Consider the following 17,848-nt stretch of genomic DNA (forward strand, 5'->3'; position numbering starts at 1 on the left):
CGATCTCGGATCATTGCAACCTCCGCCTCCCAGGTTCAGATGAGTCTCCTGCTTCAGCCTCCCGAGTAGCTGGGATTACAGGTGCCAGCCGCCACTTCCAGCTATTTGTGTGTGTGTGTGTGTGTGTGTGTGTGTGTATTTTTAGTAGAAACGGGGTTTCACCATGTTGGCCAGGCTGATCTTGAACTCCTGACCTCAGGTGATCCACCCACCTCAGTTTCCCAAAGTGCTGAGATTACAGGCGTGAGCCATCGTGCCTGGCCTAACTTTTTTTTCATATATGTCTATGTAGAGGTTGTTGTTAAAATGCAAATTCATTAAGAAGTTTTACAGAATTTATACATTATATGTTTTTCTTACCAGTTCATTACAGTGTGACAAGTACAGTATAACCTCAGGGAGAATTTTTCCTGTTCAAAGGTTGGGACTGTTTCTCTAGTGTGTAGTCCCAGACTTGAAAACAGTGGTCTCCAAGCAACATGTCAGATATTCAGAAGGAACCATTTTTACTAATCATATAAAAGTTTGTTTGATTTACAAACCCTGCTGACTAGGATAATAAACTAGAAAGTGGGGCCGTGGAGAAAAAGTGATACCAGTGGCAGGCTTAACAGTTTCAGGAGACATAGCTACATAGTCGGTCAAAGTAGTGAGAGACAGTTTACTGTATTTCTACATAATACTTTGCTTTAATGAATCTTCATAATGATGAGTTTAGTCATCAAGCAAAGTTTAAGTCATAATCTCCCTCTAGGAAAACAGAAAAATAGATCTGTGTTGGTTAAATGGCATTGCGTAGTGTGCTGACTCTTTATTTAAACAGCTTCTATGTGTAGGTTGATATGCTATAGTTATTTGGCAAAATAGCTCATATTATCTTTTTTTAATGCTAGATAGAAGGGATCAAAGAAAATTACAAACCACAAGATGCTTAGGTGTTTTTTAGTTTATAAGAACTTTAAGAAAAAAAAATCTTTGTCCCGGTCATCTTTTTATTTCCAGTAGCTCCTAATAGTGAATCTTACAATACATGCTACATAAATACTTATGGAATAAATGATACAGAAATATATATGTTAACAATAAAGAGACACTTCACTTCTCTTTCAAGAGAAGGCTTGAACAGCAAAACAGAAAATACAGATCTTTAAGAAAATGATGCACTCTCATAGCACTGCCAGGGTGCCTGGTGTCATGTTTATAGAGACACATTGGTGAGACCCAGTCTTTCAATGATGTTTTCTATGTCTGTGAGAGTTCAAAAACATGTCAGCCTTATTTAAATGGCATTGCGTACTATGCTGACTTTTTAATAACCTGGGCTAGTAATGATGTTTTGTTTGTTTTGGGACTTTTTTTTTTTTTTTTTTTTTTTGGTCCTGAATCATTTCCTGGAGAGGATAGAATTGCTTGGAGTTCTGTTCAAGATAAGGTCCAGGATCTCATGTAGATCCTGGATCCATTTCATCTTTTTTTTTTTTTTTTTTTTTTTGTCAGTCATATAGCAATGCAGCCTCCATATGAGTTTTCTAGTTTTTCTCATGTTTTTCACTCTGGACAATCTAAAAGAGAAACTGAAGCATCAGAGCTTATGTAATGGGGTTGTAGTTCTCAAGCATGGAGAGCAGGTGCTAGCATGATCCCCAGAGCATCATTCTTTTGAGGAAATAGAAGCCCACTTCACTTAGCATGTCAAATAGAAATGGCTGCCCTATTTAGCTTGCTTTTGGTTTGGAGATACAGTAAAATATTGTGAAATCTTTTTGTTATATATTGTATATAAATAAAATTTTTTTTTACACACACATAGTATTAGTTCCTGTGAGAAAAGGGGCTGCAAACTTGTGCATCAAGAGCTGTTAGAATATGAAGTCTGCCATGTGTTTTCTTGTGGGTAATGGCCAATGCAGTGCTATCCCAGCTTTCTACTTGTCATAGCTCAAGATATAAAAAGCAAAAATGTCTGCTGCAGATGTTTCTTTTCCTTTATAGGAAACTGAATCAGCTGAAACTTTTTTTTGTATGTAGAATTTTGCTTTTGGTGACTTGAATGGAATGATTATATTTCTTAGGTTGGAAATTAAGCTATTTCTGTGTTATACAGAAGCACACAACATAGAGTACCCAAGTGATTGGACTTCATGTTCTTCGGGTAAAATCACAGGCACAGGCCAGATTCCAGTAGTATGGGCTAGTAGAACAAGATTGATTGGCATTCAAATCCAGCCTTTGTCATTTATTAGCTTTCTCTTTTACAAGAGTTTTTCATCTTTCCAAACTACCTTATTTATAAAAAGGGCATATCTCATAGGATTGTTTTGGAGATTCACTGGAGGAAATGTAATATTCCATCAAGCATACTCAATAGTTTAATAAACATTATTTCCCTTCCTTAAATTGCCCCCTCCCATCTCCCTTTCCATCATGATTCCTAATATTTTTATGAATTGATCGACCACATTGATGCAAGGATTAAAAAGAATAGAAAGGAAATTTGTTTAGTAGAGTCGTATGTGCCTTTCAGTAGTATTTGGAGTTTATTATATAGCTATCGTTATGTTAAATCATTTTTAAAGATTGCTTTGGTGAGTAGGAGAACTATGTGCTTCTGGCCAATGGGTTGTTGATCCCTCAATGACCACTTTTCATTGTCAAATAATAATATTACATAACTAGAAAGTACAGGCTGATTTGTTGGAAAACTGAGATCCCTGCCAAGGCCACTTGCAAAGTTCTCCACTGGCATGAACGTCATTCTCTAAAAGCCTAAGTGGCATGCCAGAGAATATATAGCTGATTTTCCCGTTCATTACATTGGAGTAATGTGGATTTTCTATCAAACCAGGTTTTTTTTTTCCTGTGAAATGAGATTTTTTTCTTGAAGGATTGGTAATTTAAAAAGAGGGTTTATTTTAAATTGCAGAATTCGGCCGGGCGCGGTGGTTCAAGCCTGTAATCCCAGCACTTTGGGAGGCCGAGACGGGCGGATCACGAGGTCAGGAGATCGAGACCATCCTGGCTAACACGGTGAAACCCTGTCTCTACTAAAAATACAAAAACTTAGCCGGGCGAGGTGGCAGGCGCCTGTAGTCCCAGCTACTCGGGAGGCTGAGGCAGGAGAATGGCGTGAACCCGGGAGGCGGAGCTTGCAGTGAGCTGAGATCCGGCCACTGCACTCCAGCCTGGGCGACAGAGCGAGACTCTGTCTCAAAAAATAAATAAATAAATAAATAAATTGCAGAATTCATTTAGGCCATTGAAAAACTTTGCTTTTGTCCTCCAGCTTACTAAACTCTGATATGTAGTAGGTGATTAATCTTTTTTCAGAAATACAACTCTTCTTATTAGTGAAATCTCTTTTTATGGAAAATGTAAAATGTTTACAAGAGAAAATTAAGAAATCCAATTTCATAAACTAATGTTCTGTTATTACTGCCAAAATCTGCAACTCAGTTATTTCCTAAATTGTGCCTTTTAGCTTGCTGGGAATATAAGAAAAATCCCCAAATCTCTCTTGGAAGTTAAAGTGCTTTAAAGTAGAATTTTAAATGTATTATAAAAAAAGATAACTTTTACATATCTTACAGTTAAAACAGAGAAGAAGACGGTACAATTTAGTGATGATGTTCAGGTAGAGACAATAGAACCAGAGCCGGAACCAGCCTTTATTGATGAAGTAAGTGGTTTCCATGGTGATAGGAGTTGGTGCTTTGTATTGAAATTTAAATGGTTTTGCTTAAAAAGAAAATTGATTACTTGAGTTTTTTTGTTGCAAAAATTTTTGTGTTTTTCTGTTACAAAAATTCAAGCAATGTAGACGATGCAGATTGTTTTTCAAACTTCCTCTCCAGTCCTTTGTTTGCCATGTCAGAGCCTCATTATTTTAAATTCCTGCTGAATATTCTGTAGAGTGACCTTAACATGATTTATTTAATCTGTTGTTGAATGCCTAGGTTGTTTACAGCTTTTACAGTGTTGTAGTGAGATTTTTTTTTTTAACATCTATCTTTGTGTTTCTTTAGGGTAGATATCCAGGAGTGAAACTGTTGAGTTGAAGGATTTGTGTGTTTTCCATGTTAATAGATACTGTCAAATTGTTGAGCAAAACAGGTTTTTACACTCCTATTCATACCATGCGAGAACTCCTGTTTCCTGGCATACTCCACAAGGATATAAACTAGTTTAGTTTGCGTATTACTGAGGAAGGGACACTGGTTGACTATCTGTTGAAACAAATAAATTACTGTTCTAAAAATAAAATTGTCATTAAATTACTTCTACATAAATCATTTTATAAAAGCAGTGCTAATATATTGAATATCATTGGAGATGATTCATGGCTCCTCGTATTGAACACATTCTAGTATTTGAGGAAAAGCTTATGCTAATTTTATATTAAATGTCTTCATATGTCATTGTCACACCTGAAACAATGTATATTTTTAGTAATTATGCTCAAAAATATAATGTCAACTTGGTGACACATCATAATTTTTGGAGCCACATGATGATACCCAAATTTGTATTATTGGATTTAAATTTGAGATTTCTTGAATTAAGTTAATCACTCCTATTTAGTTAAGCTTTATAGAAACATCTGCTATTCCTACATATAAAGAAAAGATTGAAACTGGCTACCTTTTTCATCTTTAAGTGTGTTTATGAAAAAATAAAAAGCATGTTTGTGGTTGTCTTTGTCTACTCAAACTTAATACCGTGTTTTAAAAATACCATTAACGTAACTGTTGAATTAACTTACTAAATTAAATTATGCAACTAGCAAACCATTCAGGATTTTTTAAGTGTCACATTGTATAGATCAGGGGTTGGCAAACTCTCAGGCCGAATTTAGCCTGTTGCCTGTTTATTGGAACACAGATACATTTATTTATACATTGTCTGTTGCTTTTGTGCTGCAGTGGAAGAATTGAGTAGTAGCAACAGAGATCATATGGCCTGCAAAGCCTGAAATATTTACTGGCTGGCCATGACAGAAAAAGTTTGCTTGGCCCCTGGCATAATTTAAAGAGAATCTTTTCAGATCCTGATTTACCATAGCATTCTTTCCTGAAATTGATCTGCCTGAAAACATTCTCTCCTACCATTTGTCGTTTTCCCCCCTCTTTTCCTTTTCAAGTCTTCTCTCCCACTTTACAGAAAAAAGGCTTACCACTTGCCCATAGTGAAGATTACCCTGGTACATTGCCTCAGAGTATAAGAATTACCAGGGATGATTCCAAATATTGGTGTTTGTATTAAGAAAGTAATGACTCTAAGGCCGGGTGCGGTGGCTCAAGCCTGTAATCCCAGCACTTTGGGAGGCCGAGACGGGCGGATCACGAGGTCAGGAGATCGAGACCATCCTGGTTAACACGGTGAAACCCCGTCTCTACTAAAAAATACAAAAAACTAGCCGGGCGAGGTGGCGGGCGCCTGTAGTCCCAGCTGCTCGGGAGGCTGAGGCCGGAGAATGGCGTAAACCTGGGAGGCGGAGCTTGCAGTGAGCTGAGATCCGGCCACTGCACTCCAGCCTGGGCGACAGAGAGACACTCTGTCTCAAAAAAAAAAAAAAAAGAAAGTAATGGCTCTAATGACTAGTTAACACAGCTGAGATGGTTTCATATTTTTTGTTTTTAAAAAATAGGACCAAAATGAATTTTCAGCTAGTAGATCATTAAAAATAATTTTTAATGACAGACCACTGTCATTCCATTCCATCTTTCAGAAGGCACTGAAAGAACTTAATGAAATTGCCATAATAGCTTGATTATATAAACAAAATTTCTCCTCACTTTCAACTATAAAAACGAAAAACAGGAATAGAACTGATGCTGAATCCTGGCTCATTTTACTTTTCAAAACTTGAAATATAGTTAGTGTTGTTTTGACCCTTTATATATTAATAATAAATATAATCATTACCGTATACATATGAATGTATCTAACACCGAGAGTATTATCATCAATTTACATATTTTTAGTGCAAAGAAATCTCATATGGTCATCAGTAGAAAACTTTCAAGCATATTAGGATAAAATTTTGGGGGGGTGGGAAATTGAGTGGAAATATGATGAGTTCAAGGAGAAAAACAATTTGAAATACATGACAGAGACTGTTTTTTGAATGGTAATGGTGAGTGCAGATTGCTATGGTGTTTAAATTCCTTTGGCTATATTTAAAGGAGTTTTTGACTGTTTTATTTTAAAATGTCAACGCTTAATGTCCTGGAAATCTTATCCTTTGTAACATTTTAAACGTATGAAAAATGAGATGTTATCTCTGAAATATGTGAAGGGGTTTATGGGCTTGTAGCAGTCTTTTGTGGGAGGCAGAAACAAAATTTGAAGAGTGAAACAGACTGTGGAAGACTGTGCTAAGGACAAGGAATCCACCTGGGCTAGGGGAAGTGATGTTTGACTGATTGCATTATGTAAGAAAATGCTGGCCAGGCGCAGTGGCTCTCGCCTGTAATCCCAGCACTTTGGGAGGCCGAGGCGGGCGGATCACAAGGGCAGGAGATCGATACCATCCTGGCCAACATGGTAAAACCCTGTCTCTGCTAAAAATACAAAAATTAGTTGGGCGTGGTGATGCGCGTTTGTAATCCTAGCTACTTGGGAAGCTGAGGCAGGACAATCACTTGAATCTGGGAGGCAGAGGTTACAGTGAGCCAAGATCATGCCACTGCACTCCAGCCTGGGGGACAGTGAGACTCTGTCTCAAAAAAAAAAACTTGCAGAGGCAGACTAGTTGTCTATCTAGAAACCCTACTTCTATGACACTAAATAATTTTAAATATTGTGTAGTGTTCTGTAAGCAAACAAAACAGAAACCATCTGTGTGTTAATGGACTCTCACTTTCATTTGACCTTTTTTTGTGTGTGGTAGGCAAACTTTCTGACATATTTTTGTTTTGTAAGACTGCTTAAAATGAAAATTGTGAATAATTTACATTGAAAATTGGTATCCATTTCAAAATACAGAATTCTTTTGACTTGGGAAGAGTTTTTTTTAGCATATTTATGTCAGTTTCACTCTCTGATGATTAATTTGTTTCTCAAGCTATTTTCCTTTTACACAGAATCATAGTTTTTAAATTTTAAGTAATTACTTTGCTTAGAATTAGTTGTCTTTATTTGCCCTATGTACCTATATATGGTAGCATAACCATGTGAAAACCATGCATGGAGAAAGGTTTGTAATTGTTTTAGTAGTAGTCATGGTAGAGTAGATCTGTTTTGATTTTTTAAAAAACATAAATACATATATACTTATATATCATATAGATGTGTTTATGTAATGATGGTTTCATTAGTTCCATTGGTCTGTACAACAAAAGATTCAGAAATAGATCTGTGTCACTGGTTTGAGGTATCTTCCAGCCTTTCCCACATAGGAAAATCGAGAAACCACTAGTCTTCCTCCTTCCTTTTATGACTAACTGAAACACTGGTAGAAAGAAAATGTAGAATAAATCCTGAGAGTCCCACTCAGAAGAGCAGCTGTGATACAGCTGAGCTCTGCCTTACTGAAACAGCTGCTGTATTCACCATGGGGGAGAAGGAATGACAAGTTGTTAGTCAGAAGCAATGCCATCTTGAGATGGATAGTACACTTGTTGGCGTGGCTAAGCTAAAGCTGCTCTGAAACAAAGCAAAATCCTCTAGCATGACATAAGAGGTGGAAGAACTCATGCATTGTAAGTTTAAATGTGGCTCGATTTCTTCTCACTTAAGAGAATCTCTGTTAGCAGTTGGTTGATTGATTGATTGATTGATTGATTGATTGATTTAGACAGGGTCTTGCTCTGTTGTCCAGGCTGAAGTGCGTGGTGAGATCATAGCTCACTGCAGCCTTGACCTCCTGGGCTCAAGTGATCCTCCCACCTCAGCCTCCTGAGCAGTTTCAAAAATATATAGGAAACACTTTCAAGGCTCTGACTTCATGTGGTACTAAAGAGAATAAATACATGGGACACTGAAAACATAAAAGCAAAATTGGAGTCTCCATAACTATGAATTTTGAAAGTTTGTCTAGTTAATAAGGTGAAAACACAAAGTTGCATAAAGGTTGGTTGCTTTTTATATTAACTACTTCATTCCTGTAGGATAAAATGGACCAGTTGCTACAAATGTTGCAAAGTACAGACCCCAGTGACGATCAGCCAGACCTCCCAGAGCTACTTCATCTTGAAGGTAAAACTTTTCTATTTACCTTGCAGATAAAGAATAATTCGAGGTTACTAACTGGTGTCCTGTTGAAGAATGGATTTTGAGAATAATATTAAAAATGGAACATTTCTCACTTCTCCTTGACCCAGGCTCCCTTTCATATGCAGTTTAGACCTTGGGTAGAATTTGAATTCTTACAATTTTCTATCCAAACTAAGTATTCTATTCAACATTTTAGAATCTTGTAAAATGAAAAATGGCACTTTAAGATTTCGGGATTAGTATTTTAGATTAAGTTGTCACCATTATACTTTAAGAAAATCAATTTTGGGTTTTGCAGACTAAAGTTAACGAATGTATATTTTTATTACTCCAAATTAAATCTTTTATTCTTTAAATTATACAAATATCTATCAAAGGTTCACATTTTTTTTTTCTTGTACTTTCTTATGTTCCTTTACATCTTGTCATTTTAGCAATGTGTCACCAGATGGGCCCTCTCATTGATGAAAAGCTGGAAGATATTGATAGGTAAAAGAACATGGGTGCATTTATGTTGTGTACCTTCCTTACTGACGCTATCGCTATAAACTGCAAAGTGGGCTATAACTGCCTTTTTTTAAAAAAAAGAAATATTGTGGAGGAACCAATTCTCATTCATGTGTCTTCTGCTAGATGTGGAGAATTAGACTCATTTGTCCTTTTTTTTAAAGTGAGGATTTGATTGACCTTTACAATATAGTCAAAAAGACCAGCATAGATAGGTCTTTTTAAAAACAAGGGCTTAGCTGTGTAATCCTCTTTGCTGAAGTGGCATTACCAGAGCTCAGAAATGACCCATATGTTAGTAACTAGGGAAACCAAGATATTTCTGGTACAGTCAGATACGATAAGCTGGAGTTCCCTCAGCACAGCACGTAAGCCTTAAACAGTTTGGGTTGCTTCAGGGCTAAAATGCAGGATATTTTTGTTATAGGTGAAATTTTTAATAATGTCTGCCAGTACTACTTTTTGCTCTTTTTGATATTTTGATGTATCAGTATTTAGAACATTATATCATTTCAGCAACAGCTGTGTTTCAAATTATTGTGTCATGTTTCAGAAAACATTCAGAACTCTCAGAACTTAATGTGAAAGTGATGGAGGCACTTTCCTTATATACCAAGTTAATGAACGAAGATCCGATGTATTCCATGTATGCAAAGTTACAGAATCAGCCATATTATATGCAGTCGTCTGGTGTTTCTGGTTCTCAGGTAAGCTTTTAGAAGGCCATGTTGTTTTAAATTCTCAAATGCACGGTCAGACGTGGTGGCTTATGCCTGTAATCTCAGTAATTTGGGAGGCCAAGGCAAGAGGATTGCTTGAGACCATGAGTTCAAGACCAGCCTGGGCAACATAGTGAGACCCTGTCTCTACCAAAAAAAAAAAAAAAAATTAGCCAGGCTGGGGGCATGTTCCTTGGTCCCTACAACTCGAAAGGCTGAGGTGGGTGGATAACTTGAGCCCAGAAGGTCTAGGCTGCGGTGAGCCTTGTTCGCCCCACTGTACTCCAGCCTGGGCAACAGTGACACCCTGCCTCTAAAATAAATAAATAAGTAAATAAATAAATAAATAAATTCTCAAATGCATTTGAGATTATTTGAAATAGCTGTTTGAAACTTTCTGAAACTAATGTTTAGAATTAAAGTTTAACAGAATTTTTTTACTTGGCAATTACAGTATATAACATACTAATTATACTAATAGTTTTTGTTGTTGTTTTTTAAAGGAAATTGCTTTTATCCATTGCAGTCTGGCAGTTTAGGAAATGTGACTTGTATCCATTGCAGTCTATGGCTACAAAACAATGAGTTCAAATACACTTTTTAAATATCCTTTGGGAGTCCTTAAAAAAATACCAACATACAGAATATTAAAATATATTTAATGTAAAGGGGGATTAGTATAAAGTTTCAGGGTAAGTTTCTTTAATGCTTCAGTATGGAGATAAACGTGAGTTCAGCATATGTTTAACTAAAAATGAAAACCATCAACAGCCTATTTCATTGAAAAACATTTTTCAAAATGCCTGTTGACAGAAGTAACTTTTACCAAAGGATTCCAGAGTGGTAATTTTTCTTGTTTTTGTAACTGAATACCTCTATAGAGAGAGTTCAGTATGCTTATTAAAATTTTAGAATTGAATATGATTTCTCTTTAACTGTCCCAGGTGTATGCAGGGCCTCCTCCAAGTGGTGCCTACCTGGTTGCAGGGAATGCGCAGATGAGCCACCTCCAGAGCTACAGTCTTCCCCCGGAGCAGCTGTCTTCTCTCAGCCAGGCAGTCGTCCCGCCGTCCACAAACCCAGCCCTTCCTAGTCAGCAGACTCAGGCTGCTTACCCAAAGTAATTTGACTGTTGATTCTTGTTTGGAGTTAGTGCTGTTATAGCTGCTTAAGTGCCCCAGTTATCTATAACTCTAAAATATGGCTAATAAATATCTGTGGTCAGCATCATGCGGCCACCCCATTCATGGTAATGAGTAGTAGAGCCTCTGTGGTGTTCCAGTACCAGCCAGCAAGCTGGTGCTCTGCTCCCCACTCGCTTAACTCCTGCAATCTGGTTTCAGCCCTATATTTTTAATACTACTCTTACCATAAGTTTTTATTGTTGTTTTTATTTGCATCTATGATATTTGATAATGTCTTTAATGAAATTTACATGTAGTGACTATAATTTGTCATTTTCCCACACATTTTATATAAAATTTAAATTCTGTTATTTAAAAATTATAGTTCTGAGCTGTCTCTTTAAGACAGATATTTTCTTATTTTTGCCCTATTTTGGAATTTAGTTTATATTATAGCAAGGTACCCCATTTGAATCAAGACGGTACAAGAAGATAAGCGCCCTTGTTTCTCAGGAGGCAGATGGCTGAATATGTGATGACAGAGGCCCATTTACTTTTGCCATTTACTTACAGTGCTCTCTGTCATGTAGTTAAATGCTTATTATGTGTTTTTTCTTCTGCTTTAATGGGACTCTAAGCTGAAATCTTTTCCTTGAAGCAAATAAAGGATAGGCTTTTAAGAGTTTACCAATGTGTGTTCTAGAAGTTACGATATTCTAGCTGGCAATAGAAGTTTCTAGGTAACACAGGCACAACTTCTAGAAACCTTTCCAGCAGTATCGGGATTGCCCAGGAATTTTCCTGTACTGCCCTCTCTGTTGCACTATTCATCCTCAAAGAGTTACGTGTTGGAGATGCTTGGGGATTTTCAAGCATTATTTGGTTGTCAGGTTAGTATCCCAAAGTGACCTTAAGGGGGATGATGGCAAGGCCTAAGTGTCAGAAAACAGGGCATTCCCTAGTGGGTTATGTATGTTAGTAAAAAATGTTAAGTGTAGCTTGCTCTCTTGCAGGATTTTTTTTTAAGTTGAAATCTGGTGGAAATGAATACCCTTATGGAAAATAAGCAAGCAGCTGTTCCTAGAGTAATATATTGCTTTACAACTAGATACGAAGTGGGCAGAAGGTAGGAATTGTTGAGAAAACACTAGGGTTCCCGACGTAATAGGACCCTTGAGCTATTTTAGTATTAGCCAGAACTGCCACCTCTCCCCAGCTAGTCCTCTGTTTGACTGTGTCACATGCTGCTCTACCTACCTTGTTACTAGAGATTACTTGAGACTCATTCTTCAAGGTCAGGACCTTGGGAAATGATCTTTGTGAATGAGATAACCTGTTGGTAGGTGCTTTACCAGTGAAGTTGTGTAGCGCTGTGGCACCCTGCTGCTGTTCTCTGTGGGTGACTCTACTTCTGCAGGCGGGATGTGAAATCCCTGGCACGGGCCCAGTCCTACCCGTAGAGTGTAGCTATTAATGTCACCTCTCAAGGAACACATGTTTATTTCAATAGGTGTCTTTTGAAGAACATTTTCTTGAAATATTTAGCCCTCCCTTCCTGGCTCATTCCTACATATTCTTTAGTTGTTAGCTCAGCTGCATTTTTACTGGGACGTCTTCCTTGCTTTCCCACCTGTCAGCACTGTGCCTCCTGTGTGCTGTCAGAGGACTGTGTGTGTACTTCTGTGTGTTTCGTGGCTGGTAGTTGCCTTTTTACTTGTTTGTATCCCCACTGAACGGCAATATCTTGAGAGCTGGCGCTGTCTCTTTCACCTGTACAGCCATCCTATGTAGCACACAGTTTTACACTGGATAGGAACCCAGTAAATATTTTATAAATACATGTTTTAGTGTTAATGACAATTTCAAGTACTATATTAGATCAGTTAGGTGTATTTTTTAAAATTCCTTGCAAAGGCTTCACAAAGGCTTAGAGGCCATTTAAATATCTCTATATAAAGGTACAATATGTAATATCTATTTATCAATATATAAAAACAGATGTGTGTTTGTGTGTTTCAACGGGGAAATGAGGAATTGCTGGTACAGCAAATGTAGGATGAGGAAATTGGAAAGAGTGAGAGCCAGGGTTAGAAGTCTTACTAGAGATGTCCTGCGTATTTGACTCGAGCTTTCTAGTGGCAAATCAAGGTCAGTGAGGATTGTTGTTGTTTTTGGTAGGCAGGTTTTTTAGCACTCCTCAGTTTATATATATCTGAGAGGCTAGCTCTTGTTACATACAATTTTGGTGTTAAAGCTCACCGTTTTTCAGACTTCTGTCATCCTAGGACAGTCTTATTAGTTGGGGAAGGTGTCACTGATGACAGTTTTCTAAAGCTACCTGTAGCGATGGTAGTATTATAAGGTGATAATAAGTGACAGTTACTGTTAGTATTATGAGACCACTGAAGCTTATGTATTTATTTGTCTCGATTTTAGTTTACTACAGTCAGCATGTGCCAGGCACTACGTTAGACACTTGAGAGTCTTCTTTAGCTTCAAGGTGCTTACTGAGTAGTAGGGGCAAACACATAAAAAACATAATGTTATACAACATGATTTATAAATAAAGAAAGATATATGCCTTGTGCTTTAGGAGCCTCAGGGTTTGAGGAGGTTTTCCAAGAGGGTTATTCTTAGCCAGTAGAAAAAATGTGAGGAAGATGTTCTGTCATGTCAAAGATGCGGTAGTCTGGAATGGCATGGTACTGGTGGAGTGAGCAAAGATGGGAGGTGTGAAAGGTGCGTGGTACATATCGGCATTCCAGCAGCACACTTACCAAGGGATGAAAGCGTGTGGGGGAGCAGCGAGAGACATACTTGAAGACACTGCCAAGGTCGAAGAATGCTTGTTCTAAATACCATCTTAGGGATAATGAAAAAGTTCAGAAAGGGCTTTAAATGGGAGTAGTGTAGAGGGATTCTTAGGGGCAAGGTTAGAAGCTGGGAGACCGTGGATATTAGGCAAGAAATGATGAGTATTTGTTGACAAGATACAGTGCTTTTAATTGGAAAGAGTTGTTTAGGAGATTAGCAAATAATTATACATTGGGTGACATGGTTGGGAGATAGTGCAACGCAGATAAGAGAAAGAAGTATTGGTGAATTGCACGGTTTTGCCCAAGGCAACTGGATGGACGGTGGAACTGTAAATTGAGAATGATTCCAATAATACTAACATTTAAGGGATATTTAGTATGTGCCAAGCACTGTGCTGTGTGCTTACACAAAGTAACTTATTCCTCATAATAACCTGTGAAGTCGGTAAACTATTACCCCCATTTTACAGATGGGGAAGCTGAGACCTGGAGACAGAACCAAAGTCTCACTTAACTAAGATTCTAAACCAGACATTCTGACTCCAGAACTCAGCACATAGACTCTATATTATGGCAATATTATAGCCCATACCATTGTAAATAATAGTATGAAATTTGACATCTAATCAACTTTATATCTCACACATATGGAGTGATGACAAATAATGCCTTAGGTCACCACATTAGTTGGTGAAATGTAGCATTAAATTACCGTCTCATATAATAATTAAATTACCATCAGATAGTGAATTTGTGCCGAGTACAAGAGCATTGAATTGACCAACAATAGATTTATAAATAACAATTGGAGGAAAGTTTAGAAATAGGCAGTATTTTGAAAATTTGACAGTTGCTTTATATATAGCTTGTTTTACATTTTCAATACAAAGGTAGGGGGAATTCTCAGCATCTTAGTACTTCTCTTCACATAGCTAACCTAGTGTATTACAGTGGAAATGCCATGTATTCGGTTGGGAACAGGAAGACAGGAAGTAGAGGCAGTGGATAAAGACAACCTTTAAAGGATTTTTTTCTTTCTTTTTCTAATCGGAGCAGTGCACAAGTGCAGGGCCTTGAGACGGGAGTACTGGCAGCGGAGCGGTGGGAGTGGGAGGCAAACTCAGTACTGAGGGGGTGCAGCTTCAGAGAGTTGATCAGCGTGGTAGTATTTTCAAGGAAATAAGAGAAATGAGGTTACGAGGCCTTCCCTTCCACTAGTCCTCTGGGACAGTTCTTTTCAAGGACACTGGTGATGCCCATATTGCCAGACTCTTGGTCAGTTCACCATTCTCCTCCTCCTCCATTTGACAGTTCGTGATTCCCTCCTCTTTTCTGAAATGCTTTCTTCACTTGCCGGTGACCATTCTCTTTTCCCTTCTGCCTCACCGCCACTTCTCCTCAGTCTCATTTGCCTCTTGCCGCTTTATCTTATGGACTTCAAGGTCCAGTGCTCAGTAGCTGGACTGCCTTTTTGTCTGTTTGCAGCTGCTCCCTAGGGGATCTCATGCAGCCCCGTGATTCTGAATGATTCTGAATGCCTCTGCCGAGGATTCCCAGATGCTCCCAGATGGGTATTTCTCCGCACTTCCCCACGGGCCAGCAGGCTTGAATAGCTGACTACCTATGCATTCTCTTTGCTTGTCTGTTTTTTGAACATCAAACTTGACAGATCCAAGATTATTACTTTGATATTCCCCACACCCCTCCCACCCCCCAGTCTACTGTAGTCCCATCATAGTATTCTTTTCAGTGAATGGCCACTCTACCAGTTATTTCTGTCAGTTTTTCAGTTCTAAACCCCAGGCATTTTGGACTCTTCGGTTCATTATCATATTTTGAAGGCATTATCTTCAAAATAAATCTAGACCCTGACCCTTTCTCCCATCTCCACCATTACTGCCGTGGCCCTGCTGCCGATCGGCTCTCTCCTGGTCGATCGTAATAGCCTGCAGTCCGCTCTCCTGGTCCAGAGGGAGCCCGTTAAACCCTGTGGAATCTTACCACCCTTCTGCTCAGAACCAGCCAGTGTCTTTTTGTTTCACTCAGAGTGTAAGCTACAGCCCTTACTGTGGCCATCAGGTGCTGTGTTCTCCAGCCCCTCCCCACCACCCCAGTCCTGCCGGTGGTCTTAGTTGCTCTCCCCGCCGCCACCGCAGCTCGTGGCCTCCTGCTGTTCCTTGAACGTGCCTGGTGTTTTCTCTCCTCAAAGGCTTCTGTTTATCTGAAATGCACTTTCCTATGGGATCTATCTGGCTCACTCCCTCACTTTTTCCGCATCTCTGCTTAAATATTGCCTTATTGGAGAGGCCCCTACCATAAACTAGAATCCGTGGTCCCAGCTGCTCTCGGACCTCCGTGTTGTGCTTTGTTTTTCTTCTTAGCAGTTATAACCACTCGACACACAATCCATGTGTTTATTACCCTTTTCTACCACTGGAACAGAGGCTCCATGGTGGTATAGACTTACTTCCGCAACCCCCCGCCCCACCTTTTTTTACACAATTCTTAAATAACACATTTTTTTAATGCAATGCCTGATATGACAATGCCTAAAATAACAATGTTTGGCACAGTATAGCTATTTAGTAAAAGGTTATTAAATGAATTGGCTATATGAATGAATGCTTAATAAATAGTTTTTCCATTTATCTGTAAGTTGCTCTATAAATCAGTATTGATCTAATTGAGTGTTTTTCTTCCTCCACAGTACAATGGTGAGTTCCGTTCAAGGAAACACGTATCCCAGCCAGGCGCCGGTATATAGTCCTCCTCCTGCCGCTACTGCTGCTGCAGCAACTGCCGATGTCACTCTGTACCAGAATGCAGGACCTAGTATGTCCCAGGTGCCAAACTATAACTTAACCTCATCAACCCTGCCTCAGCCGGGAGGCAGCCAACAGCCGCCTCAGCCACAGCAACCGTATTCTCAGAAGGCTCTGCTATAGGACCCGGTGTTCCACTTGGTGGCAGATGCCTGCTAAATGCCATTGACAATGTTATGAGATTCATTACTCTCTTAAGATGTGTTTATCCTCAGCTTATAGGAATCTCTCCAGGTCAAGAAGTTCAGATATTCAAGAAGGTAGAACTCTCTTCAATTTACACTGACTTTTTAGAGGTTCTTCCCCCACCCCCAGAGGAATGAAACTACTTACAACATTTAATTCCTTTCATAATATGAAAGAATTGATACAAGGCTATTTGTCTCGTAAACCTGGTCTGCAGAAAGTCAAACTTACGAAAACTGTTGTGGCAAATGTTATGTACATATATTGATATGTAACTGCATTAGTGGCCATTTTGAATCACAGTGGTGATCATGTGAATATATTTAACACTGTGTTAAATTAATTTACATTGCTATTTTATTTTAATCATAAACAGCTACCATGTTTCTTAATGTTTTGTGTAAATTTAAGGTAATTATACTATCCTTTTAAACTGCAAGAAAACAAAGTTGTAGCGTATTTACCTGAAGGCGCATTATGTTGTCGTGTGTTTCAGTTTGACATTAAACTGAACCTTTTACTAATTGTGAGCTAAAGATACATCTATAAATACACATGTCTTTCTGTAGCCTCTGCATACTACTAGCTGTCATCACACCAGCGTACAGTAGCTAAATTTTTGGTGCAATTATAGCAAATGATAATGTTCCCTTTTGAACTTTTACATTTTGGCATGACATTTCAGAATATTGTGAGACCATGAGACAAAATTAAGAACGATCACATTCTTTATTTCTTATTTTTAAAGAAATGATGTTGGTTTACCTTTTCCTAGTTGAAGATAGTAATTAGGTTTCTAAGCTGTATACTGTGTTTATTGGTGGCAGTGACACCAAAGATAGAGGCAATGGATAGAAATTTTTAAACTGGAAAGAAAACCTGAATTACACTACATTCTTGAAGTCTCTTGTAATTATTTGGGATATCAACAAAATTTGATTCATCTGTCTAATGCCATTGCTAGTCTTTTAAATATGTCTTTTAACACATTGTATCCTCTAATTCTTCATTAAAATGGAAATAAGTAGATGTTTCAAAGTAATCTATATTCCTGGCTTTGCTTAACGGTTTATGTATTTATTGTTATCTTTCAAACTGGATTTTTGGGTTGCTCTTTCTGGTCTTTTAAAATTCGTATGGAATTATTTTGGCTTCCTACTTGGGAATATTTTCGAATGAATGCTTTTCTTTTAATTCATGCGAAAAATGTTTTCCACTGACATTGTAATCTTAAATATTTACAATTTCCCTGATTGGGCTATACTATTATTTTAACACTATTTAAACAACTGAAAAGTTGAGTTGAACATCATATTTAATGAATTGATATAACAGGTTTCATACTATAAATGAAAATTTGATGCTTATTTTCTAAGACTGTTGTAATCAGGTATCTTGTTTATTTTCTTTTTGAGAGAAGAGTAAATCTTTGGCGAGTAGTCTTAAGGGTGATTAATTTC

General features: G+C 38.0%; 1 protein-coding gene across 3 annotated transcripts in view; it reads left to right on the plus strand.

The window, feature by feature from the left end:
* The window catches only part of STAM (signal transducing adaptor molecule), a 73,945-nt gene extending 56,515 nt beyond the window's left edge, over positions 1-17,430 (plus strand). For all 3 annotated transcript variants that reach the window (XM_028826032.2, XM_015146566.3, XM_077945475.1), the window contains 6 exons: positions 3,588-3,676; positions 8,109-8,196; positions 8,649-8,703; positions 9,275-9,428; positions 10,385-10,560; positions 16,088-17,430. In XM_028826032.2, the coding sequence (XP_028681865.2) occupies positions 3,588-3,676; positions 8,109-8,196; positions 8,649-8,703; positions 9,275-9,428; positions 10,385-10,560; positions 16,088-16,325 (800 nt within the window). In that variant the 3' untranslated portion in view covers positions 16,326-17,430. The remainder of the gene's footprint in view (positions 1-3,587; positions 3,677-8,108; positions 8,197-8,648; positions 8,704-9,274; positions 9,429-10,384; positions 10,561-16,087) is intronic.
* The last annotated feature ends 418 nt before the right edge of the window (positions 17,431-17,848 follow it).

This window comes from Macaca mulatta, chromosome 9 (genome assembly GCF_049350105.2).
Source record: "Macaca mulatta isolate MMU2019108-1 chromosome 9, T2T-MMU8v2.0, whole genome shotgun sequence".
NCBI classification, from domain to species: domain Eukaryota; kingdom Metazoa; phylum Chordata; class Mammalia; order Primates; family Cercopithecidae; genus Macaca; species Macaca mulatta.